This window comes from Ixodes scapularis, unplaced genomic scaffold (assembly GCF_016920785.2).
Source record: "Ixodes scapularis isolate PalLabHiFi unplaced genomic scaffold, ASM1692078v2 PGA_scaffold5__190_contigs__length_132052651, whole genome shotgun sequence".
NCBI classification, from domain to species: Eukaryota; Metazoa; Arthropoda; class Arachnida; order Ixodida; family Ixodidae; genus Ixodes; species Ixodes scapularis.
The window spans coordinates 101,209,232-101,235,929 of NW_024609880.1; the positions used below are offsets into that span (position 1 = coordinate 101,209,232).

The 26,698-nt window shown below is 46.0% G+C and overlaps 1 protein-coding gene across 1 annotated transcript; it reads left to right on the plus strand.

Annotated features, from left to right (window-relative positions):
- Window positions 1-844: 844 nt before the first annotated feature.
- LOC8030965 (amine oxidase [flavin-containing] B) lies at window positions 845-26,698 on the plus strand (the record flags this gene model as incomplete). Its single annotated transcript, XM_042294011.1, is given in 14 exon segments — window positions 845-939; window positions 1,694-1,831; window positions 2,774-2,884; window positions 3,781-3,872; window positions 11,794-11,935; window positions 13,924-13,984; window positions 14,907-14,995; window positions 15,291-15,450; window positions 16,433-16,529; window positions 16,877-16,988; window positions 18,346-18,443; window positions 19,226-19,337; window positions 26,270-26,332; window positions 26,466-26,698. Coding segments are annotated over 14 exon segments (1,523 nt in total), but the record flags the coding sequence as incomplete, so codon positions are not given.

The window sequence follows — 26,698 nt, forward strand, 5'->3', positions numbered from 1 at the left end:
GTCATGCATGCATGGTGCTGGACGTAGCCAGGGAAAAAGGGTGACTTTTGGTATGCAAGTAGACCCTTCTCACTGTTGATATTAGAGAAGTCTCTCTGTCTTACTTGGCCACCCTCGGCCCTGTCATTCCATCGCACTGTTTTACAGCAAGCTCGATAAAGCGCCCCCTATAGTTCCATCTCCCGCCCCATAGCAGCAGTGACGGGACGATATTGCGCCACCGGGGGATCCTGGTGTAATTGGTGGTGGCTGTTGGCTTCGATGAAGATAAGGTCCAGCAGCCTCTACCATTGACTTCGAGATTTTAGTCGTCGCAGCAGCAGCTGTATTTTATGTTAAAAGACAAGGAAGACGAAAGACCATTAACGTTGGTAACTTCGGCAGATGTTCGAAAGCCTTGGTTCCGGGTCTTTGAGAGTCTCACTCTCTCGCGCGATGGTGTTGCGAACTATCCCTGTAAGTGCGCCATGATTCAAGCACAACTTCGTCGGGGTGAACACATAACAGTACCCATCACCAATTATTCCAACCTCAAATTATAATACGTACCTAAAATATTATATTACTTTAGTGACTTTGATTTCTAATGTATGACTAATCATTGGTCGATCCCTTTTTTGATATGCACCGACAACTAATGAACAAAGACGACCATAATCACTTAGGTTCGTGTTTCACGAACTAACATCGTACAGTATTAGTTATCATCGTATAGCTTTAAAGATATAAAAAAATAAAATTAGAAAAAAAAAACAGTGATGATCGCGTGGTAATGCTAACAGTGACGCATTCCGTACAACAAAAAAAAAGGCCGGTACGCCTGTCCTAAAGAATATTCTTTCAGGTCTTTCTGCTGCGAAGTTACTCACCGAGCAAGGCGTCGACGTCATCGTGTTGGAAGCGAGGGAGAGGGTGGGAGGACGGACGCATACTGTCAAGGTAAATGGTAAAAATAGACCCTTCTCAAATGTGTGGGTTATCTAATAGCTGTCGAGTCGATTATACGAGAACGCCATTGGTTGGGCACGCACTGTGAGTATCTATTGGACACAAGAGTTGCGTCAGAGTTCGGCGTGAACTCGGATCTAATCCCACACTTCGTGCCCGAGAAATGGCGAACGCCAATGTTGCTTGATCGTGTTTTAAAACAAGTCTAATAAGTACTGAAGCATCACCGAAACGACACATTCGCTTAGCATTTTTTTTTAATTGTGGTATTATGATTAAATTAAAGGGAGACTGAAGGGAAATTCGTGTTTGCAGTTGACAGTGACTGTAGAACCCTGCATATCCGCGGATTATCCGCGGATATCCGCAGTAAACTGGCGGATTCGCATAAAAATGAATCAGATTTGGCGGATGCGGATGCGGATCGTGGATGCGAATCGAATCGGATGCGGATATCCGCGAGTCCGGATATCCGCATCCGCATCGAGTGAGTGATAATATGAAGTGTATCATCGAAGGTATTGCAGGGGCAAACTACACTCTTAGATTAAAGGTGCCAACCGGGGAGAAAATCGTTATCTACGTCAATAAAGATTTGAGTGTCACTAAAGATTGCTTTAGAACGTTCTATCTCGCCAAAACTTATGTCTTAGAAAAAGCAAAGAATGCAGGAGTATCAGTCGTCGCTAATAAGATACCATGATTTTTTTTTTAAGTTTTAATATTGCTTTTAATAACGCCTCAGAACGACGTGGTCGAATGGGTGGACCTCGGCGGTTCTTACGTGGGTCCCACACAGAACCACATCCTGAGACTGTCTCACGAACTCGGCGTCGACACCTACAAGATCTTCGCCGATCTCAAGAGTATCCACTACAGCGGGGTGAGTGATGCCACTGAAGGCAGAAAACGCGTCCGGTCTCTTTGTCAGTGTACTACATTGCCGAGACTTTGAATACCACGAACCACCTATTGTGAATACTTCCTTCATTATTGCCTTTCTTCTATTCTTTTTCTATTTTTGTTGAGATGTTGTTTTACATTTGATTTATTTTGCTCGGGGAAGACCCGCTTTATATGAACTACGGAATGAATATAGTCATAAAATAATCCTAACTGCACAGAGTCTAAGGCACGAACCGAAATACAAACCAAAAATTGTTGTCAAGCAAATTTTCTGTTTTTCTTTTTAGTGAGCAGGGATTGAACTTGTGAACCCATTTTTGTACTTTAATTTGTGAAGACGCGGTTACATTGCTAACACATCGGTAACTGCGTTCGATTCACTTGCACTTCCTGCACCGGTGCAGAAAAGTGTACTTCTGGTCGTATATCAATAGACATACGGAAGTACACTGCCCTACACTTTTCTCCACCGGTGCAGGAGGGGCAGGTAAATCGAACGCAGCTACTTTATGAGGCGTCTTCCATTGGTCATGCAGAAACTGTCCGCAGACATATTCTAAGCATACACATAGTGTGAAGCAAGCGTGCTCCGAAGATACCTGACGCGTGTCCGCAGCCAACTCTGTCATCATGTCTGCGGAGAAAGTCTGTGTCTTTTTTCGTTTTTCTTTTTTTTAATGGTGTGTAAAGAGTGTCATTGCGGCCTAAAGGAATTATTTATTTCTCCGAGTCTATCGTATAATATTTATAAACAAATGTTCGCGCGATCCGCTGCCTCGAGCTGTGTGCCAGAAGTAAATGTAAAGCCATAAATACTATTGAGTTTTCTCACGCTTTTACCTTTAGGTAAGCGTAAACGCGGATTTTTCCTAAAGATGAACCCATGCGGATCGGAACCTCCCGATCCCTCTGCTTGTAGGGGCGAGCTTACGTCTTCGACACCACGTGGGCTGAGTTCGGCTTTTGGAGTCCTCTGGCCTGGTTCGACATCAACTACGTCATGCACAAGATGGACAAAATGATGGAAGAGGTATACGTAATCTATACGATATGGACTGTCTTGTGTTGTGTTGTTGCGTTGCTTCAACGCGAGAACATTTTTGTTTCTCAGACAACAAATGTATTCTTATACTTCATTTCCTCAAGTCGTGTAAGTGCAGTGCAACCAAGCCCTAGATGTGTCCGGACGATCATTCGCGCAGTGAAAGTCGTTATGAAAGCGACACAGGTTCGCGTCTACAGTTACCACCACGCTTCAAAGAACTGATAAGCCTTTAAAAAAATTTAAAAAGTACTGCGCAGCGGCGAAACCCCATACCTCGGCTAACGTCCGAAAGGTGGGTTGCGCTACCCTCCTGTCTCTTCCGCGACTCATCTGAAACGTTGAGGAGGCGAAATACGTAGCTCGTCTCTCCTCCCGGAGGCCAATTTGCACTTAGAGCTTTCGCCGCATGGTGCCGTCTTTATGCGACAAAAGTTTATTCAAATGAAGTTTTGAATGCCAGAAGCTTTGAAGGATATACGAGAACTTCGCAAGATGCTGTTTTCGTGTCCTCCGTATATAGAAACCTGACCTCATACATCGCTTTGAGCGATGGATTTACATTGAACTATTCTCCCTGGTTGTCATCAAAGCCAATGTACACGTTGTTCGAACATATTTTAAATGAGGTTGCAGTTACGTCCGTATACCGTCTTAATGCGTATTTATTTAGTGGACTTGGCAGACATTAGGTAAGGAGGTTATATTAGGTCAGGTTAGGTTACGTTAGGTTAGGTTTGGTAAGGTCAAGTCAGGTCAGGTCAGGTCAGGTCAGGTATGGTCAGGTCTGGTTTTGTCCGCCGGGCCCGATAACCGCGGAGTAAGGATAGTATCCATGTAATTAATACTTTTTTTTTCAAATGGAGCTATATATATATATACAGATTCCGGCGAATCAACCCTGGAATTGCCCGTACGCCCAAGAGTGGGACGCAATGACGTTGCAGTCCTTCTACGAGAAAGAGACCTGGACCAAGTAAGTCAAAGTTCCTTCTTTTTTTGTGTGTGCGTGTAAGACGCGGGATATGCAGCTAAGGAGTGACGGCTTGCTGCAAAGAAGAGTCTAAAATCGAATACTTTATCATAAAGAATGCATTACACTCAGCTCATATGCATTATACAGCGCAGCTACGGCGCAAAATTAGGCCCTCGTGGTGAGGTAGCGCGCGGCGCGTCCGAGAAAACGCACGCGCGTCGCGCTGTGGCACGCTCTCGCGCTGTATCACGTCGCCGAGGGAGAATGCTGCCGCTGGCGCACCGATTAGATTAGATTAGAACGCGATTTATTAGCCAAAAAATAATGAGGGAGTGGGATTGGGGAGGGCACCGGTGACTGAATTCGAGGTCTGGGTGCTGGCATATTAATAAAAATCAGGTTAGATGAAAGAGTCTACTGTGGCCTCATGGACGAAGTCCAGTAGGCTTCGTAGAATCTTTCGTTGTCGGTCTTCATTTCCAGGAGGGTGAGTCCAGCCTTCAAATGAATCAACGTCTTGGGGTCTATATATTGCTCTTGTGTTTTCATATTTGGGACATTCCCAGATCAAGTGTCGTATGTCTGCTTTGACTCGCATGTCGCAATGGGAGCATAAAGCTGATCTTCTACCCTTGCTCCACAAGGCGAGGCGGGCCGGCGATAGTTTGGCGTCTGTTCTTACTCGTGTGAACAGCACTTGCCCTCTGCGACCGAACCCCTTAGAAGGGAGTCGGGGAAGATCCGGTTCGGATAGGCGCTCCTCTAATCTCGCTTTGATGTCTTCTTTAATCCTCGCCCTCTCCTCAGCCGGGTCATACTCCTGATTTTCCCAGTCGACGGGTGACATAGCCCGCTCCTCAGAGCGAGTTGTCCGGTCGTACCGGTGATCGATGCGTGGATGTGGCGGCTCATCGTCTCGTTGCCCGGGAGGAGCTAGAAGAGACGCGCGGGCGAGATGGTGAGCCGTTTCGTTTCCGGGAATTCCAGCATGGCCTGGAACCCATTCAATTCTCGTCGTGACTCCTCTCCGCGAACAAAGTTCCGAGACGAGTTTCTTAATTTTCCGCACCTGGATGCTGGGACTGTTGTGGGTGCGGCACTCCTTGATTGCCTCCTGAGAATCTGTAAATATTCGAAGATTCTCAGGAAGGGGGCCACAGTGCTCACTGATGATCTTAAGTGCGAGCCGAATGGCTGCTAGCTCCCCGCCCTTGGTTGACACCCCAGGTGGAAGGGCTTCGGCTGCTTCCAACTCCAAGTGACGGAAAACCACGGCGGCAGATTTTCGGGTGATGGGACCTTCTAGCAAGGCCGTGTCTGTGTATGCGGCTACTGTCGTTCCACAGTGTTGCCAGCTCTCCACCATCTTGATATGCGCTTTTACGCGTCTTTCTTGCTGTTTGCAGTCCTTCTTGCGGAGCTGTGGTTTGCTGCTAGTGATCACCGGGAGGTCCTCCCAGGGTGGAATCGGACCCGATAGTTCGGAAAGATGTGGACGTGTGATCCCGCGAAGGCTCTTGATGGCCCTGCCTTGAGGAGTTGTCCAGAGACGAGCTTCATGTGCATCCTTCCTAGCACGCACGACGTCTTGAATTTGATTGAGTTGCGCGTACTGCTTCAGCTTCGGGAGAGGGGTGAAGCGGGGCAGGCCCGTAATAACCCTCATCGCCTGGTTGTTCAGGAATTCAAGCTGTTTCCACTGCCGCGCCGTAATCTTGTAATGAATGGCCCCATAGCACACCCGGGACACTACGAGGGTCTTGACCACTCGCTTTGCGACGGCTTGAGTTGCTCCTCCGCGTGCGCTGCAAATCCTGCGGATCACATTGAGCGCAGACCTGCCTTGCTTGAGTGTGTTGCGCAACCAAATGTCACCCTTGCCGTTCGGCTCGATCGTAATACCGAGGACCTTGAACGACGTCGATGGTTGAATGCGTGTCTCGGTAAGTACGAGGTTCAGTTTTGATGCGTAGTCTTCACCTCGGTTGTATAGGCGAGGCGAGGTGACGACTGTATAGTTTGTCTTTTCTGGTGCAGCCCGCATCCCCACTCGGGCTAAGTGGGCTTCGATTGTGTCGAGTCCAGCTTGTAGCACCATTTGCTGCACCTTTAGGTCTTCCTTGTAGGTCCAAATGGACACATCGTCTGCGTAGACGGTGAATCCAAGACCCGGGATTTTGCTAAGTTCATGAGGTAGACCTGCCATGGCTAGATTGAACAAGGTGGGTGAAAGTACGGATCCCTGCGGGACCCCCACTCGGTTCGGCTTGGGCTCGCTGTCATGCTGGCCACAGCGGACTGAAAAGGTTCGCCCAGCCAAGAAGTTCTTGATAAAATTGAGAGTCCGTCCCGCAAGGCCTAGCCGATGGGCTTCTCCAATGATTGTGGAGTGGGGCACAGAATCGAACGCCTTTTTCACGTCGATTGCCACGATGGTTCGGAACTTGGATCGGTGCACATTATGGATTACGTCGTCGGAGATGAGTGTCAAGCTCTCTTGAGTGCCAAGGCACGATCGGAACCCTGTTTGCGCCGGGTGGAAGGCTCCCGTCGTTTCGAGGTGCCAGTCGATTCGGGACAGAACCATCCGCTCCATAACTTTGCACGTACAAGACGTTAGAGAGATGGGCCTAAAGTTGCTCAGCGTGCCCTTGTCTTTGCCAGGCTTCGGTATAGGGATGACTAGAGAGTATTTCCAATGCTTGGGTAGCATGCCTGTAATCCACACATGGTTCACCAGCTCAAGTAATTGAAGTTTGATGGACTCCGGAAGAATTTTCAGCATGGTCATTGTGACCCGATCCGGTCCCGGTGCAGTGCTGGACTTACCCTTGTGGAGAGCCCACTCAAGCTCCCCCAGCGTAAATGGCAGGTCCAGGCCGTCGTCCGGGGCCAGAATCTCTATGTCGTACGGTGATGGAATGTCGCTCGCGCTGTCTGGCTGGGGAAAAAAGAGGTCCCCTGCCATGTTGGCGAGCTGCTCGTCGGTCTTGTTCATCTTGAGGGCCAGCGCCGAAGTGGCTCCCTTCTCCTTCCTTTTCCCCAGAAGTGTTCGGCTGACCGCCCAGAGCCTTTTTACCGATGTCTTCTCTGAGAGAGAGGCGCTAAAATCGAGCCAGCGGCTGGAGTCTAGTTGTTTGGCATAGATCTTGGCTTCCACCGTGGCGCGCGTAATCGCGCGCCGAGCATACTGGGTCCTAAGGCCGTTGCGGTACCGTTGTATCGCTTGCAGCCACTTTGCCCATAGGCCCAGTAGTCGGAGACCCGGTGTCGGCGCGTCCTGCTCGACGCGAGTTTCGGTGGTTGCCTCTTTCAGCGCTGATTGCAGAAATCCCTCGAAGGATGCCGCCGCGGAGGAGTCCCCTTGTTCTAGCTCTTGACGAAACTTGTCCCAGTTGATAGTGCGTGCTATGCGTTTCTTGCCTGTTTTGACATTCCTTGTTGGAGAGAACTCAAAATAAATCGGGCAGTGGTCGGTTCCCCAGGAGTCCCGGAGACATTTCCACTTGTGATATTGGCTGTGCGGATTGGAGGTCCAAGTCAGGTCTGGAGTTGTGTCTTTGCTCCGGGCGTCCCCGATCCTCGTCTTGATTCCTGGTTTGTTTACCAGCTGTATGCGATGAGCTTGCATTTCCCCAATGAAGCTCTCTGCGCAGTGGGTGTTATGATCATAGCCCCACAGATGGTGCTGCATATTGAAGTCGCCCCCATAAAGCTTCTGGTCCCTCGGGTAGAGAGCGTGCAAGTGCCCGATCCACCCGTGATCCAATTTTTCCTTGTTACTTCGGTTGGGTCTGTAGTAGGAAGAGGTAAAAACAACGTTCACGCCCTGGTGCACCCTGACGCGGACTGCGACGACTTCTTGCCTCTCGGTGCAGTAATTGCCCAAGTCGATCTGGTGCTGTTCAGCCCAATCCGACCGCACGTACACGAGGGACTTCCCCGGAGGGTCGTCTCTCTGGCCAGGGCAAAGGGAAGTGATGGACGGACATGAATATACATTGAATCCAAAAATTTGATGGTGCGCGTGTTGGTTTCCTGCAGCAGGATTACGTCAGGCTTCTCTTCGGGTTTGTCGTGGAATTTTGCACGAAGTTGAGCCGCCCGTTTGCTGAGCCCGTTGCAGTTCCACTGTAAAACCCGAATCACGTTGTTATGGTGATGAATGGGCTGGTAAATAAAGTTTTCATCTGTGAAAACTTCGCCTTATATTGATTGTTCTCCTCTTGCTGGGCTTGAACCATGTTCTTGAGTCGATCCAGCTCAGCCTTGAGGAAAGCGCATGTGTTCCTGAGCTCTTGCACTTCTGCCGACTGTGTTGTCACAGGCACCTCTGGCGGTGTCGGTGGTTCTCGGCCGCGTTTGACCATATCGGCCCACGTGCCGGCATTGGGCGGAGGTGGAACTTTGACTTCCCGCCTCGCCTCTTGTCGTTGTTGCTGTGCCTTATTCAGCTCTTTGTGTTTTTTTACCTCTTCCCGGATTTGCTTGTTTGCCTCCAGCCACGTCGGGCAGGTTCGGTCAGTGCCTATGTGACCTGCCTTTCGACACCCTTGACAAAACAGGGCGCTGGGGCTCGGGCAGCTGACGTCTTGGAGGATGTTTTCATGTATGTTGCCGCAGGTGGCACAAACCGAAGCATTGGGGCAGATGTCCGGCTTGTGGCCCAGGCGATGGCAGTTGGTGCATGTAACTGCCTTCGGCTTGTATGGATATACTCGCATATACCGTCTTCCGTATAACACGGATCGTGGTATCCTGTCACTGTCGAAGGTGAGCATCGCCGTGGTGGTCTTGCCCAGGCGCCGGGCTGCTACCCCAGGAATCTTCTCAGAGTCCAGTTCGAGGTTTAGGACCTCGTCCTGCGGATCTTCTTTTAAGGTGTGGATGTCATAAATGACTCCCTTGCAATAAGCGACTCCATATGCCCGGAATACTTGCACGGGTATATTTCGTTGCTCTATAACAACCTCCCGGATCTCCTGGATGGACTTGGCAACCTCCTCTGAGTCAGTTCTGACTGAGATGGTGTTGGCCTTTTCCATCAAGTGCATTGTAAATGCTGCCGTATTATGTCGTGTCTTGATCATGGTTTTCAGTTGTGGTAGTAGCGGCTTGATCGATGTCCTGGTCCGAGTAAGGCGGATATTATACTCGATGAAGCGCTTCTGACGGGGCTTCGCTGGGGCCCCGCCTTGTGTAGCGGTAGGAGGATCGGCCCGAAAGCGTTTCCTCTTCTTTTTCTTGTTTGTAACGGGGGTCCATTCGGAGCCGTCATTGTCGTTCGCAGGCGCGCCGCCAGCTATGTCGCTCACCATATTGGTACCGTCAGTGGGCGTCAGCATCCCTTCTGCGCCGCAGGGCTGGCGTAGCATTGGAATATCTGATGCAATGGTGGTTGGATTTGACGAAAAGTCCATTTCCTCTGTTGTTGCTACAGGAGCTATCGGGGCTTTACCGGCCGCCGAATTCTTCTTCTTTCTCCGCGTCGGTGCCTTGAGCGTTGCAGAGGAATTGCCTGTTGAGTCTTCTAGAATGTTCTTGAAAATGTTGACTAGGCTTTCCCGTGGAATGCTCCGAAGCAAGGTCCGTAACACTTGCTCTACGTCTGAGGCCGGGCAGGTCGGTAAGAGTGGAAGTTGCTCACTGATAGGGTGGTCTACGGTTGGAAGTGCCTGAGAAATCTGACAGTCCTTGTCCGCCGTGGCGGCGGCGGGCTTGGGTCCTGCGGCAGATCCCTTTGTTGTCGTGTCCATATCTTCAAGTCCTTGAATGCAGGGGCCAGAGGCTTCAAACGCCTCTTCGAGGTTTCCCGAAGATGCGGCCGAGGTCGCCTGGCTGTCCATGCTTGTCTGAATTGCCTGGACGAGAGCGGTGGTAGGTTTAGGCCTAGCCGCTACGGTTCCGGTGCTTATCTTCGGACCCTTGAAATTCCCTTTTCGGGGACCTCCAAGGGTCCATTGGCGTGTCGGCTGGTTAGCTGTGGCGTCCTTGTTGGTCGTCGATATCGAGAGTGGCTGCGAAGGGGTGCCAAGACCCCTTCGAATCGGAGCAATGATTAGGCCTCAGGTAAGAGTTCACGAGAGCACGTCTGGCCTCCTCGAGAGCTGGAGGCAGAATCTGGCGCACCGAGATAATGAGTTTGCCATGTTTGGCAAGCGACGACAGATGGCGGCCAGCTCAAAGGGGAAAACACCCAAACTGCGGAGCGTCCAGCCGTTTCAACTACTCGCTGCCTGTCCGCTCCAAGACCATTGAATTTTCGTGGAGTGAGATATGTATTCATCCAGCAAAATATTTGCTAAAATCCTAATTTTTCTTTTATTAAAATTAAACAAAAACCGAAAACAAGAACTTCATGTTTTTTTTTAGTTATATAGAGATGTGGAATGTCCTTGCACCGCCGCTCATAATGTCTGTGCATACATAGTATATCTTTTAGGCACATCGAAATCAAGGATCGTATTGTATGCAAAGGGCTAATCAAATTGTAGCAGATATGAAGTATGCAACAACACCATACGAAGGCGATGTTTTCAGCTGCCTACTTCCTCTTCACCAGGGGTTTCCCCAGGAATTGCAATTGGGGGGTGTGTCTAAATTTCAAGCCGGGGGGGGGGGGGGGGGGGGGGCGGTTAGGGAGGTGGCATTGAGAATAGAGGAGTCGTTGCGAACTAGGGAGGTGTCTAAGGGGATGTGCAAAGAAATCACTCGTTTACACAACGCGGTGTCCTAAACGGGCAACGCAAATGATAAAAGCCGTACTTGAGTTTGCACCACAATCCACTATGCAAACAAACGGGCCACACTATACCGTCAAAACAAAAGCAGCTTTTTTTCTGTCTGGCAATTTAAGCATTATCTATTGCAGCACCTCTTGTTTCCAAGCACGTTCTTGTTGAAGTTAAAGGTTAAAGTCAACAGGATACCCTAATGCATTACTTACAGCCGTGGCAGAGGATTTATTAAAGAGAATAAGATGGGGTGAAGGACCTAAACGCAATACAAAAAAGAAAAGGACGGCCGTTGTTCCATATATACATAAAGTTTCGCACGGTCTAAAAGAGATAGGTAACCGCATTAACATTAATGTTGCTTTTTCAGCACCAAATAAGCTTCTAAGCCTGTGCAGGAAGGTAAACGGATCGGCACACCGGGAAGTTGGTTGTTCGAAAAAGCACCAAAAGAGCTTTGTAAATTGTACTGAAGGAGTCGTATATTCTCTCCCACTCTCATTAGGTAGAGAGTATATAGGCTAGACTGGAAGGTGTCTGAATGATCGTTTAAGAGAGCATTTTTATAACACCCACCGAGTCGTAGCTGGGCACTTGGGAATCCATTGTCGAGATTGTGGCTGTGTAGCACATTTTAAAATTTGTTCTGTAATAGGTAGGAGTAGAAACACATTGACTAGAGAAATACTGGAAGCGGAAAGGATAGCACAGCTGAAGGACAAGTGTGTAAGTAGTCCTTCTATAGCGCTGTCGACCAAAGAGCTCCAATTTCTATCTAAATGATAGCGATGAGGGAGAAGGACGATTTGTAAAAGTGTTTCGTTTAGGTATTTTTTCCTTTTCTTCATTTTTCTTCTCTTTTACTGTTCTTTTGCCTTCTCTTTAGAATTTTCCTTTGTATTTCGTGCTACTTCTTCTACTTATCACGTTCTGAAAAGTCAACCCAGACGTTGAAGAGAAAAATGAAGTAGTCGAATACACAAGAGTTGTAAGTTCAGCGCGTGTGCTTGTTTTCCTGAGTGTCTGGTGTGAGATTGATTTTTCCCGCGCTGTCACCGTCAAGTATGGTTCACCAACTCGCCCAAGCTTCCATCCTATGAAGTCCTAAAGATGTTAACGACAGGGTGCTTTCAATGTTTGTCTGTTTGTTTGTTTAGTGGGGCTCTTAACAGGCGGATTTGTTCCAGGCACGCACTTTGTTACCTGACGTCGCTGTCGAAAGTCAACCTGGCCACTGAGCTCGGACAGATATCGTTGCTCTGGGCGCTCTGGTACATCAAGTGCTGCGGCGGAAACCGAAGGATCAACAACACGGTCAATGGGGCCCAGGTAGAGGATTCTTGGCGCGTCAGGTCGAAACAACGTCTTGACTGCAGAAGGACTTTTTTTGTGGCGTCCTTCGTGCATGTCGTTGAAGTGGAATATTCTTTGTGATGAGAAAGACCTACAGGGGCTTTCAATCAAAGTATACAGTTATGGGGTTGTGGCTATATTGATTTCACCTCAAGAACCCTAGTAAAGAAAGTATCCAGCACCACGTGAAGCATTACTAAATTCCCCCTTTATCGGGAGAATTCATATCTAGAATTTTAGATTAGATATAAATTACCATATTACGACGTACACGGTTCACACGCCAAAGCATCCCTTCTTCCTCCGAAAAACAAGCGAACCTATAGGTCGTCTGACGTGTATCCACGACATACGACGTGAACTCGTATATACATAAAGGGTTAACATTCTCCCAGGTGGAAGGCATCAAGTTAGGTGCACGTGCCAACATCAGGACTAGGACGTGACAACGTACATTTCGTGATATACAAGTATGCACCTGCATAGGGAGTCATACACAAAAAGATATACGCGAGCACAACGTATACGTGATTGCCAACAGTGGCAGCAGGGGCTAATACGCCCATTATCATTCAATCAATCTCTACCTAGCGCACGCATTATATGGGTTCGCCAGCCAACGCTGGCGAACCAATACTATTTCTAAAGCTGTTTTAAACTAACTCCCGATTGCATAAAAAATACCATGCTCAGCAAACGGGATTATAGTCACAAAACTAAAGTTACGATGTTAATGCAATTAATGCAAAGGTGCAGCGAGCTGGACAAGAATGACGGTTTTAATTTTTGGACCGCACTAGTCACCTAGCTGTGTTTGGAGATATCTGTTTGTCTTTTGTCCCCCTTGTTCCGCCTCTCCAGGGATTATTATGCATAATCTCAACTGAAGCGAGATTGCCTAAGTCTTAAACATACACACAACCCAATCATTATTATTATTGTCTCGCGCAATCTCGACTAGCGGCACGACAATTCTAGCTCTGTAGTGCAGCGTTGTTATGCTCTTGGTAAGACAGTCAAGCTACCTCGAATGTGATCTTTGTTAGATCGTTTCAGGCAAACCAGCACCGTTGCTTAAAGGAGCTGTGCAACGATTTTAACATTCAAAGAATTGGCATTTTCTGCTTTGGATATTGTTCACCTTGTCAGAGATGACAGAAAACACACCTCCTTTCATCGAAATGTTGCGATTCCGTCGCGTAATAGCGAGGCAAAACTTGGAATATTCCCCGAACTGCAGCCGCGAGCGGCGGCCATGAGAAACACGCGGCGTGACGTCAATGGGGAATCTTGTAGAAAAATAGCAAGTTGTGCGAATACCTGCTCGATAAAAGGTAACTTTTCTATAAATCTTGTCGTTCCAACATATATATAAATGCGTCGAAAACCTGGTATCATCGACAATACTTTTGTTATTCGGAGTTTTAGTGGCGTCATCTATCCTAGGTCCACAAAACCTTAAGCTCTCTCTGCTACCGCGAACATCCGCCAGAAGCCAAAGGGGAAGAAGGACAGGGCCGGAAAGGTATGGCCGGACCCGGATGAGACTTTCCTCCTTTCACCATATTGTTCGCGCGGCGCCCGCCAGCGCGTGGTCACGCGGTCGCGAGCGGATGAGTTCTCGCTGCTCACTGATGGCTCTAAAGAGAGAACTTTTCCGGAACCCCGCGCCTACCCCATCAACGTCACTGCGCACGTGACCCGGAAGACGACGTACGAGTTGAGAGGCGGCAAAAACCTGGATCTTTTTTTCATTTGTTTTTAAATAAAAACTAGGGTATCCAGGCAAAATCGGTCTTCTTTAGTTCACTTCAGAAGTGTCAGGCATCAACTTCCACAATAATTTAAGCAAAGCCCTGAAATTGTTGCACAGCTCCTTTAAATAGTCACTTCTATATCTAAAATTGGTAAACATATTTATATTTTCGAATTAATGCCGGGCTAACTTTTTATTTCCTCCGCAGGAAAGAAAATTCAAGGGAGGATCAATGGTGATAAGTGAAAAACTATACGAGCTACTTGGAGGTAATTTCCTACTAAATCATTAACTGTAAAGGACTTTATTTTCACGAGCACGGTATTCCGGGAATTTAGCGAAATGTGGGATTCAGGAATACATCGCGGTAATGCATTTGCCTGATCAACTTTTGCGTGTGTATATATATATATACAGGGTGTTTCAGAGAACTCAGGCCAAATAGCTCCTGCGAAAACTACTCATCGCAACAGAAAAAGGCTTGTGTCGTTTTGGTCCTGGGCCAGTGGCCTATTTAGGAAAATTATTAAAGTCCGGGACGAATTAGAGAACGATAGAAGGCACACGCATCATTTTGCGGCTTTCTGAAAAACCGCACAAATTCGTCGGGTTTTTAAGTTTCGGTTTACTACCGGAGCGCATCTCGGCCCGGGCGGCACCGTGCCCCGTGGAGAGGTAGTGCAACCAGACACTGCTGCGTCGCGCGATGACGGCACAGCAGAGGTTGGTCGCACCTCCACGGGGCGCGGTGCCGTCGGGGCCGAGATGCGCTCCGGCGAACTTGTGCGGTTTTTCAGAAAGCCATAAAATACTTCGCGTGCTTTCTATCGTTCTGCAATTTGTTGATTTAGTGTTTTTTGATGATGCTGAGCAATTTTCTAATTGAAACCATGCCCTTGAACACAATATTAAAAAGTTATTTACGCAAAAATAATTAACATATTAATTATCCTGGACTTTAATCAATTTTCTAAATGGGCGCCTGGCCGAGGACCAAAACGACACAAGCCCTTTTTCGTTGCGATAAATAGTTTTTGCAGGAGCGATTTGGCCTGAGTTTTGTGAAACGCCCTATATATATATATATATATATATATATATATATATATATATATATATATATATATATATATATATAACAGGCTGCTTATAATCTCGACTCCCTGACTCCCCTCTTGTCCTTTAAATCAGATAGAGTACATCTCGACGCTCAAGTTTGCGACCTGGTTCAAGACGAACGGGGTGTTATCGTGCGTGTCATCGATGGGGTAGAATACCAGGTGAGCAGCGAGTGGAACTCATTTATGGCTAAACTGACAAGATAAGAACGCCAGGGAGGAGTTTTAGTCGCCCGCCTCCCACATTAACCTTCCTTCGACGGTGCTTCAGCGTCTCGTGGGCCTCGTGCGTGCACGCGCATTCAAAGCACGGAGAAAGGCAACCGGCGCGTGCTGGAGGTGGCCGGGTGCTCGAAAGAGATGCCTTGTTGTTCTCACCTTGTCAGTGACCCTAACAGATTCGACGTTTCACACGTTTGAGTTCTGCAGTGCGTACCTCATCGCCAACCTCCCCCAGGCCGATCACGCCATCATGGCCATCCCTCTGCCAATGCAACTGAAGATCCACTACGAGCCCTCTCTGCCTCCACTGCGGAATCAACTAATTCAACGGAGCCCCGTTGGATCGGCCATCAAGATAAACATTTACTACAAAACCCCTTTCTGGAGGCAAAAAGGTACGCGACAATTCGAAAAAACTTTGGCAAAACATAACGCTCAAAAGAATTATCGAAGCCGCGGTGACCGTTGTTTATGCTCACGTTTATTGCTTTCTCATTTCGTTCGGCGTTCTTATGAGCTGATGTCCCATTCTCATTGGCTGCAGAGCGACAATAAGATGCACAAAACTCGCCACGCCCCGCGCTGATTCTCTTTCTTTTTTGTTTGTGACAAGGAAGCTTGATCCCATCATTTTGCCTAACCGGTAGGGTGTAGTTAAACATTAATCAACAAATGTCAGCTCTCCGTATCTAACGGAGTGTCGGGGTTCCTAGCTAAACTTAAAGAGACCAGGCAATCACCAAAAACGGACATGCGTCATATACGTGGTATTAATAAATTAGAAAAAAACAAAATTGGCGATTTTCATGCATCGGCGTTTTGAGGTGACAATGTGAGGTGGCGATGGCTTGCTTCGCCGCTTTCGCATTTAATAGAGTTTGTTTACGTGCTTTACATACATTACTTCATGTTAAAATCATTTTGAAAAAAAAATATTTACATAAAATTGATAAATAAATTGTATAAGACACTAAATCGTTAAGTTTTCTTATTATTATGCTTGCTATGCATAAGCAATCATAAACACGATTCGGAAGTTGAAGCAAGATTATTCAAAGAGATTTTGTTTATTTTCAATAAAGTCAGATGCGTGTACTCATGGTGTAGCCATGGTGATCAAACGGGGTGGCCAAATTAAATAACGAGAGAGAGAGAGAGAGAGAGAGAACAAACTTTATTGTTAAGGCGAAGAGGTTATTCTGCAGAGTGACCTCTTTTCCTATAGTGCGCTATTTTTTGTTTATATATTGATTCTCATGTTTCCTTCATTCGTCATTCAATTCAGCCAATGAGACCAGGGTTTATAAGTTACAGGGCATCATTTCAACAGCTGTGTATTCTTATGTCATTCATTTGTTCATTTATTGTTTGCTACAGGATACAACGGTGGCGTATCATGCAGCCAGCAGGAGCTTTCCTTCAGCTTTGTGACAGATGACTGTAGGCCCGGATTTTCCCTGGCAGCATTGACAGTGTAAGCACCCAGCAATTTCTAAGTGCAGCACCAGATGCCTCACAAAAATCAAAGGTATACGAGCCAAATCACGTTTATGCAGCTTGCCATATCCAGTCCACTAAAACCAGGTTCCCACTGCTAATACAGGATACAAAAGACAGTCTGCAGATGGTACCAGATGAATTTTGACCCCTCTTCGCACCCCAACTCATGGACATCCCAGCCACCTTAGACCCCCCCCCAGACTAAAGCTTCCTTGCTACGCCGCTGATCGGGGTTCTCACTCAATGTGTGCAGTGGCACATGTTCTGAATGTTTTCATTCGGTTGAAATATTTGTTTTAAAGCTGTTGGTTGAAACTGCAGCTTTGTCATTGGAAACAACGCCCTGACGCTTCAAGAAATGTCGAAAGAAGAGAGAAGGGAGATTGTTGCTGCGGACTTGGCCAAGGTCTATGGCTGTGACGAAGCCTACAACGTAAGTGACGTCATATTTCGTGTTTATTTTTTTATATAATTTAGTTTTATCAATTGACCCAGGAGGGGCATTACAAAAAAGGGGCGAACATTTGGCAGAACAATAATATAACATATGAATACTATAAAAAAAAATATGATCACAGATGAAAATGGTAATAATCGCTAGGGGTGAGCTGCAAAGGTACAAGCTAGTAAAGGTTCTATAGATCTCTAGGTGTAGTTTACAGATGTGGTCGAGTTGGCGAGAGTAAACGAGGCGGTTTGCAGTGTTGGTCCTACGACAAAGAGTGATAAAAACGTTCGTGAAGCAGTACTAATCTGATTAAAGTTTTACGTGTTTTTTTTTAAGAGAAGGTGGAGAGCGGATTTTAGAAAGGTGACACAGAATGGTTATCATTTTCAATGATTACACATGCTGCTTTATTTCTTTTTTATCGGAAATTGTAATTGTTAGAAATAGTTTGTGCCGAAAATGAGGTTGTTTGGTGCGGGGTCCATCAGGGGGCAGCAGCTGAGGAAAATGAAAGGAGAAGATCCAAAGCAAAACGACAGACCCCTTTCAAAAGTTTGTCTAGCCACCCTGTTCAGATATTTACCCTTGCCAAGAGAACAGAAAGTCCTCGGAGAACTGATCTCAAAATCGGCGCATGCCCGTTGCCTTCGATTAATGAAATGGCGTGGTTTGTATGATATTGTTGCTCAATACCCTTACTTAAACAGAAACTTTGCACCTTCTGTGACGGTAAGCAGATAGCCCTGACTTTTGAAAAGTTTCTTTTTCTGCTTAGTTTTGGCTAGGAGACAAACATATTTGAGCACGCCCGCTACGAAGGGAAAAGCCGCAACATCATCAGCACCATTATCATCCCCATGGGCCTGTGAATATGCTTTGCCGCAGAGCACGTGCAGATTCCATGAACGAAATAAATACGTGACTTGCAGAGGCGTCACATTAACGGCCATTGTGGAGGCAATGGCGACTCACTGTCTTTAGAGTGCAAGTCGCACCACCGAATTTGTATCGTCTCAGCATGAAGAAGATAGGAATGACTAAAGTTACTGGTTCCTTCCATTTACCTTAGCAATCGGTGGAGTGATGTAATATTTGGACACTGCGGTGAAATCTGCACTGTGACACTTGAAATAACAATTTACAAGCTCAGAGTCCAAAACGTCGTCTGAACACGGTCATGCGGCAGATCTGCCCAGTAAATTGCAGCTGCCTGTTCTTTCGGTGTCCTACAGCTCTTTGGCGGTGTCGGATGCACGGGATTTTTAAGAAAGCAGAAAGTAGCCATTTGAATATTTTGTAAGGTGAATACTGCCTACTGACTGATCCCAGCACATGCTTTCAGCCCGTTCATTACGAGGAGAAGAATTGGCTTCAGGAGCAGTACTCGGGTGGCTGCTACGTGTCCACGTTCCCTACTGGTGTCATAAGCAGATTCGGAAAGTGAGTTGTGTGTGTGTCTATCTTTCCTAACAGTCACTCTCACTCCATGTCTCAACATTCATTCCCTCGGGAATCCACTTTGCCAAGATTAGACAACCGATCACACAAAAAAAAGGTTATCGTACCACGGAGGTAAGTAAGGTTGACTTACTACGAGGGCAGGTCAGTTCGGAATAGGGTTAGATACATCACGCACGACACCATAATTTAGCTCTGAATGACATCTTACTTACCTTGTGACAATTCGTGACATCGAACATTGTGGAATGTGATTCCTGAAGGTATTTGACGTGGTGATAAGTTTAGTAACACGACGAGGCAGACATACTAAAAATGAAACACTCACTAGGGGAAGAGAATGTGGCGGTATATAGGAACGTACACCACATGGTTCAGAAATACCTTATAACGGGGAAATAAATTGGAGTTATTAATTTCTAAGTCAAGAGTAAACATTTCAAAATTGTGCTGCTAAAAAGAGTATGTCGCATTGCCCATAAAAATAAATTATAGTATATGGGGCGAGCTAGCAAACACGCAGCGACAACCCCAAACTAAGATAACACTCGCATAAGTATTGTCTTTATTTACGTCATGTGTACCTCTTCTAAGCTTAATATTGTTGAAGCACTTGTAGAAGCCAGAATCCAAAGTGCAATCAAAACCGAATGGATGACATGACACTGTACCGTTCCACCGATACATACGTTTGCTAACCCTTTGCATTAAAGGACCCCGTAAAGACTCTCCATGTCTGCTTTGTTTCTGGTCGAATGATTCAGGACCATTCGTGAGCCCTTCCTCAAGGTGTATTTCGCGGGTACAGAGACGGCAACCACGTGGCCCGGATACATGAGTGGAGCAGTGCAAGCGGGTGAGAGGGCCGCCAGAGAGGTAAGCACACGTTTGCCTTCCTCAAGGTTTCGTATAGAAAAAAAAAAAAAAAAACCTAACCAAACAAGAGTGAAAACAAATAACTTCAGCAAAAATTTAGTGATTTTTGGGGGACACAGAATGTGTGTTTTAAAAACGGCTGCCTGTTATAGACATTTCTTGCTTCATCGTCCCTTTCTTTAAAAGACAAAACAAATCCCTATGGAAAGCATAGCGTGAAACACAAAATATTTTTTTCCTTGATTGCCTAGGTAAGTGGAATGTATGAAATAAACCTAGTCGAATCGGAGTGATTTAGATTACGATTTTAATTATCATTTAAATCATGATATAAATCGTTATACAAATCATGATTTTAACCATTATATGAATCACGATTATATAATCCCTCAAGAGTGTGTTCTTAACACGCATACCTCCTTAACGTCTTGCTGACACATTTTACATGAGAGTAGATGCATTGTAAGGCACGTGGCATCGAGACAGCCAGCTGGTGCAGTTGCAGTTCTTGCAAACTGATCGCTCTTTGCATGCAGTCAACGATTTTCACAATAAAAATGGTTACCATTTTCCCCCGTAAAAATACATGGACAATTTGTATGCGTCAACGGCAATCGGCGATGATGATGAGCGACTGTTGGCTTTGAGTTCACTTCACTTCCCTTCCCTTTACTTCACTTCACTTCTTTTTATTACCTTAAAGACCCCCGTTGGGGGTATTACATAAGGGATGGGGTGTACAAAACAAACATTTGAAAAAGGGCAACAAATCACTGAGATAAATTAATGGTAATATTTTCTATGAAACTTGATAGGAAGGTGATGGCAGCGATGTTGTAGGAAAGGTCGTTCCAGTCTTTGGCTGCTCGGGGAAAAAGTGAGGCAGATAAAGTGACAGTGCGGGACTGAGGGCGGGCGACCTGGAGGAGATGACCGGTGCGGTGGGACCTGCGTGATTCAAAACGATGTAAGGTGCGATACCAAGCGGAAAGTAGAAGAACTTGTGAAATAGAGAGAGGCTGAAAATGCGGCGACGAAAAGAAAGACTTAGCAACCATGATTCAGCTTTTTGGAACGATACACTGACATCGTACGAGTATGAAGCATGAATGAATCTGGTGGCGCGATTTTGAAGTGCTTCGTGTGCGTTGATAAGCTATACTTGGTGTGGGTTCCAGATTGCGGATGCGTATCCAAGTTTGGGTCTCATAAGCGATTTATAGGCGAGTAATTTCACGTGTTGCCGCGCATGACGTAGGTGACGTTTTAGGGCGGCGGAGAAAAGCTCACCGGAGAAAAGCTCACCGAAGAAAAGCTCACCAGAGAAAAGCTCACCGGAGATAAGCTCACCGGCGAAAAGCTCACCGCAAAACCGGCAGATGTGGAGAAAAGCTCACCGGCCTTTGAGCGGATGCAGAGAAAAGCTCACCGATTTTTTTAACTGACCGAACTCTGCTTCAAACGTGGCAATTTAACACAATTCGCATTCTTCACTTCATTAAACATATGTCCTCGTTTTTGTAATATTCTTGGAGTTCAGTGGGCATATTTACTAATTTTTCAGAAATTACTAATCACCGAATCTGTATATTAATGAGGTCGCAAGTATAGACCATTCCATTTAGCTCTTTCTGGGCGGCACCATTTTGTTCGACCGCAGCGCCCTCTCCACACATCCGGGAAGTTCAGCGGGTTCGGCGGGGTAAAACAAGAGAGAGGGCACGCGCCCGACTCCGCTAGCAGACGACAAACCGGGGGGTTGCCGTTCTCCATCTTTGGGCTGTATCGGCGGGCTGTACGGAAGATCGAACTCTCGCTCGTGGCTGCCGTTGTGAGGTGGTTCGCGTTCTTAAAATAGTTGTGGCTACTCCAAAATCAGCCTATATCTCTCTGTTGTTCTATTTTGCTAAATGATCAACTAGCATATTTTTTTTCCGTTACTTAGATAGCAGTTGAGTCAACCGGCAGTACTACCCTCAACTACTGCTTGTATTGCGGCAGGAGAACACGTTTTATTTATTATTTCACACTTCCATTCATGGTCGCTAAAGGCGTACACCAGTACGAACTTTTGTATAGTAAAAAAGGTACAGCAACCGGATTTACTTTTCGCCAGAGACCGGCCAACCTGACAGTTTTCCCTATTTTTGTTTTTTTATTTGCACGCCGGTAACAGCGCAATTGGACCCTGTGAGTCTTTTTATCTAGCATAGTATTACATGACAACTGGCATACCATAATCTCCGCATCTGCGCTTGGAAGTTCCAAAATGACGCAATTTTAAACAGAGTTTGCACGCCAGCCGGACGCTAGCTACAGCCCACTCGGCGGAGCGGACGACATGCGGGGTGAGAGGGGGAGTGCATTTTTTTCTCTTTTACCCTTTCTGCTATGACCCTAATGGAACGGTCTATAAAATCAGAACATCGTACACCGGTAAAAAAGACAATTTATTGACAGTTGACAGCGCGCCGTCGGTAGCTCTATCAGATAAAAAGGTTTGCTCTTTGCAAGGTAATATGAATAGCGGTGTGTTGAACCGTTTCAGCTCCTAATATTGTGTACTGCCTAATAGATGAGTAGGTGTTTGTTGATGTAATTAGTGTCCACTACGCTGTTTTTTTTCTGTTAATTTCACTAACAAGACTTTAGTGGCGAACAGCTTCGTCTTGTCGTGTTTGTTGTCTTCATTCCGTCGTCGTCATTTGAGCGGTTTTCATGAGGTATAACGGTTGCCAACTCGCCCTATTCGCTACCTTACAGAAGACTACTTCTTATATAGGTCACGAGTAACAACGGTGCGAGTTTGCGGTTCTGAAGGTCCAAGGTGGCTAACCGTAGAAGGGCACTATCACGCAAAGGCAACGGGTGGAAACACCAGCACGAACGGCTAGAAAACGTGCATGTCCGTGAAAGAAAGAAGCCTCGATATCCTATTATACAGACTGTTTTATCCTGTTTTCAAAAGTTAACAAAAGCTTCAAAAAGAATTATAGGCCCCGCGTTGTTGCGTATGCACTTTCGGATTTTCAGCATATACAGTTTTGATTTTTAGGTTTTATGCAGACATTATTAAGTTTTCAAACTTTTTCCTGTTCTTCAAGTTCATGAAGTTTTCAGTTAGGTTTTCGTTGCCTAGAGAGTAAGCCACAGGAAACACTCGCCCGCAATTATTATTTTGGGAGCAGTATACACAATAAGCTTAGCAAATATTACAAAAAAAAAGATTTTCTTTTTTACAAAGCTGACGAATTGTAATATTAATAAATTAATGTATGTTACGCATGATCCAACATCCTCAATATAAATAGAAGAAAAAAAATCGGTGAGCTTTTCTCCGCGTACGCTCAATGGCCGGCCGGTGAGCTTTTCTCCGCATTCGCCGGTCTCGCGGTGAGCTTTTCTCCGGTGAGCTTATCTCCGGTGAGCTTTTCTCCGGTGAGCTTTTCTCCGGTGAGCTTTTCTCCGGAATTCGACGTTTTAAGAATCCCAGGGATCTGTTTTCAGAAGAAATTATATTAGTAATAGGTGTGCGTCATATAGATCGTTACAGAGGGTGACACAAAGGTACTTATATGACTCAACTATAGTTCAACGGGAACGTTACGGATAGCATAGGGGAAGAATAGAGCGTTACGGCGACGCTGGAAGGACATGTCTTCACATTTGTTAAGGTTCAGGAGCATTAACCGCTTGTTGCACAATTCTTGTACGTTGTTTAGGTCGTTCTGAAGGCTACCTTGGTCGGAAATGTTAGTAACTGAGCGATAAATAACACAATTGTCGGCAAACATACGAATATGACAGGACACATGCAGGGGTAAGTCGTTGATGTAAATTAGAAACAAAAGGGGACCAATAACGAATCCTTGGGAGACGCCCGATATTACTGGGAGAGAATGAGAAGACTGGTTGTTAATGAGAAGAGACTGGAAGTGGTTTTCAAGGAATTCTTGAATCCAGCTTAAAACGTTTATATTTAGGTTGAACTGTGCAAGCTTATATACTAGGCGCTTATGAGGTTTTTGTCATATGCTTTTGCGGAGTCTAAAAAAATGGCGTCAGTTTGTATGTTACGGTCAAGATGCAGATCATGAATTAAAAGGGCCAGTTGGGTTTCGCAAGAGAAATTCTTGCGAAATCCATGTTGCAAAAAATTCAAGAAATCGTTCGAGTCCAAGAAATATATGATCAAAGAGTAGATGACATGTTTCATGATTTTGCAGGGCACGCTTGTTAAAGAGATAGGGCAATAATTTAATGGCGAATCTTTGTTACCTGATTCGTAGATTGGAACGACCTTTCCTGCTTTCCAATCTTTCGGTACTGCGCGCATGAGGAGAGCGATTGCGAGAAGAGTGACGCCAAATATTGTGCAGATGCATGCCTGTTTTAGGAGTTTTGAGCTTATGTAATCCACACAAGCTGATGGCGACAACTTGCAGTTTTCTATCACAGAAGTAATCCCATGGGTAAAAAACTTAACGGGGTGCTTTGCAGACCTGATATTAAAAAGTAGCGTACGGGGACCGGCGCATTAGATTCTTTAGTGAAAACAGATGAGAAGGCAATATTAAAAATGTTGGCGCTTTCGGTGTCGGTAACCACGTTACCGGATTCATTAGTAAGACTAATAGTGTGTGCATGCTGAGGGTTGATCATCTGTCAGAACTTCTTAGGGTTCTTAATTAGAATGTTTGGTAGGTCAACGTGAGAAAAGTATGTTTGGCGTTACGAATTGCAGCTAGGTGAGCATCTTCAGCATTGTAGCATTTTCGCCATGCACCTGTGTTCCCTTTAGTTTGGCATAGTGGAAAAGACGTTTTTTTTTTCTTATTTTCTAGTTTTTTTAGAGTTTTTGTGAACCATGGTTTTTGGCGATTCGCAGGAAAAGGAATTTTCGGAAGGAATATTTCAGCCAACGCGTTTAACTCGTTCTTGAAAATAGACTAGTTATCATGAATTGATCGGTTGTGAAATGTCGCTTCGAAATTTGGAAGAAAATTGATCAACTCATTATTAATAGCACCAGAATTGCTTTTATCGTAAAGACGAGTTGTCTTCTTGTTTGTTTGGCAGAGTAACGGTGTAAACTCAAAAACAGCATGAACAACTTTGTGGTCGCTGATTTATCCGAGGTAATCTATAGACAACAAACAATTCGGATGACTGGTTAGTATCAAGTCTAAAATGTTAGCGGAGTCACGTGCGACACGTGTTGACTCTGATACAATCTGGGTGAGGTTAAAATTGAGACAAACCTCAATGAACTCATTTGTTTCTGCGCTGCTAACTATTAGAGGCATGGGGTTAGTCCAGTCAATATTCGGGAAGTTGAAGTCTTTAAAAAGAAGAATATGCGCGTTGGGGTACTCTGAAACAAGTTGATTTAAGTTATTATTAAGTTTCCGGGAAAATATTTTATTATTATATGGAGGTCTGTAACAAATGCCCTGCTTCAGATGTAGCACGGCAGATAACCCATGCAATTTCAAGGTCAGATGCAATGTTGACAACCGAACATGGAAATTCCTGACTGACGGCAACAAGAACACCTCCCCCTCTTGTATCTTTTCGGTCGCTGCAAAAAAGTTGAAAAATCGGCAGATCGGCCAATACGTCGGTGTAGGCGACGTCACTCGTCACCCACGTTTCGGTTAAAAGCAAAAGATTGCTGCCGGATAATAACATCAGATTCCAGACATGATCACGCTTCGGAAGAAAACTGCGTAAGTTAGTGAAAATTGCTGCGTGTGCACATTAGCTCGGGGGGTGGTTTCGGGACGTCTTATCGCTATCCGCCTACAAGGCCAATGCAAATGCTATGCGATTTTTTTAAACGTTTGCAATGACTCATCAAACATATAGCGTTTTGGTCCGATGAAAAGGGTTTTGAAGCGTAAAGAGAACGGGACTGATTCGATCTTAGCGAAGGCAAGAAGTTTTCTTTGGGCATTTCGAACAGGAAAAGAGAAGTCTTTGCCAATAGACCCCTTTCGAAATACTGCCCTCTGTTGGCCGCTGTTGAATCCCTGCACAATGGCGGACTAAAATCGCAACATCACGGCACAGTTTATGCGTTTGGTCGAAGTATATAAAGAGGGAAAAACGCCCCCACAGAAAAAGGTGATGAGTGCAATGACGTTGCACTTTCGACGCTGTTTGAGTGGCTCGTCGGCTCCTAGCGTTGGCCGCGATCCGACGTTCGCTATCTTATGAAATGACTTGCACGTTCCACGATATCGGTTGTTCCGCCATTGTGCAGAGGTTCCAACCTTCTTATAATCGGCATGCGAATTTCGAAAGGGGTCTATACTGTACGCGGTGTCTTTTAGCCTACGGCCATTTGAAGGAATAGATTCCTTGGTTTTAAAGTGGGTGAACTTCACATTTATTGGGCAGCAGCGGTCAGGTGCGTGACACCCGAGGCGGTGTGCACGTTCGATTTTATTAGGATCCAAGGCCACATTTAATAGTTCAGAACACAGGCCAATGATTTTTTGTTCAGACTGGGCATACGTTTCGGGTGCAGCGGTGTCAGAAATTCCTATTTCTAGCGCGCAGGCGATAGACCCCCTAGCAACGACGCTCACGCCGGATTGGCTGCTTGGCAGCGCGCGAGAATTTAAATTTCGGATTCGGACGGCGCGTGTATTACTCGGAAGCGCGTTAACCCATCTTCCCGCCTGCGTTCACGCCGCTTCGCGGCGACAGTATGCGGCTGCTAATTACAAAACTATTAACCCACTTAGCCTCTCCGTACAAGCCGCTTTGCGGCGTCCAGCCGGCAACCAAAGCCAAAATATTGTGTGTAAATTAACGAGACCGATTAACCGATAAAATAATCGGTTAAAGGGTGGTGATTAATCGAGCTAAAACCTTTAATCGACGCCCAGCCCTAATAATAGACAATGTTTATGTGGGGTCTACAGGTTCTACACGCCAAGGGCATTATTGGTGAAGACGAGATCTGGACCAAGGAACCTGAATTCAAAGTAAGTAGAAATTTGTTCCACATTTAGAAACCTTTGTTCCTTTGACGGATACTCCGGTGTATGAACTAGCTTTTAGAGCCAACAAAATCAGGAATGGGTCTCGTTACAGAGAAATCTTACGTTCTCTTGCCAGGATGTGCCGGCGAGGCCGTTCGACAAGTCCTTCCTCGAACGTCACCCGCCTTCCGTCGGCTGGATCATTGCCGCCAGCGCTTTCGCGTCATTGGGGTTACTGGGGGGCGCCGCATACGCCACTCTGAAGCTTTCCAGACCACGATTTTGGTAACCTCCCGAGGAACTTTGCGTTGTGTCTGCCACAAACACGGGCCGATTTCTGCGGAATAAAAACCATGCCCCCGTGTGCAA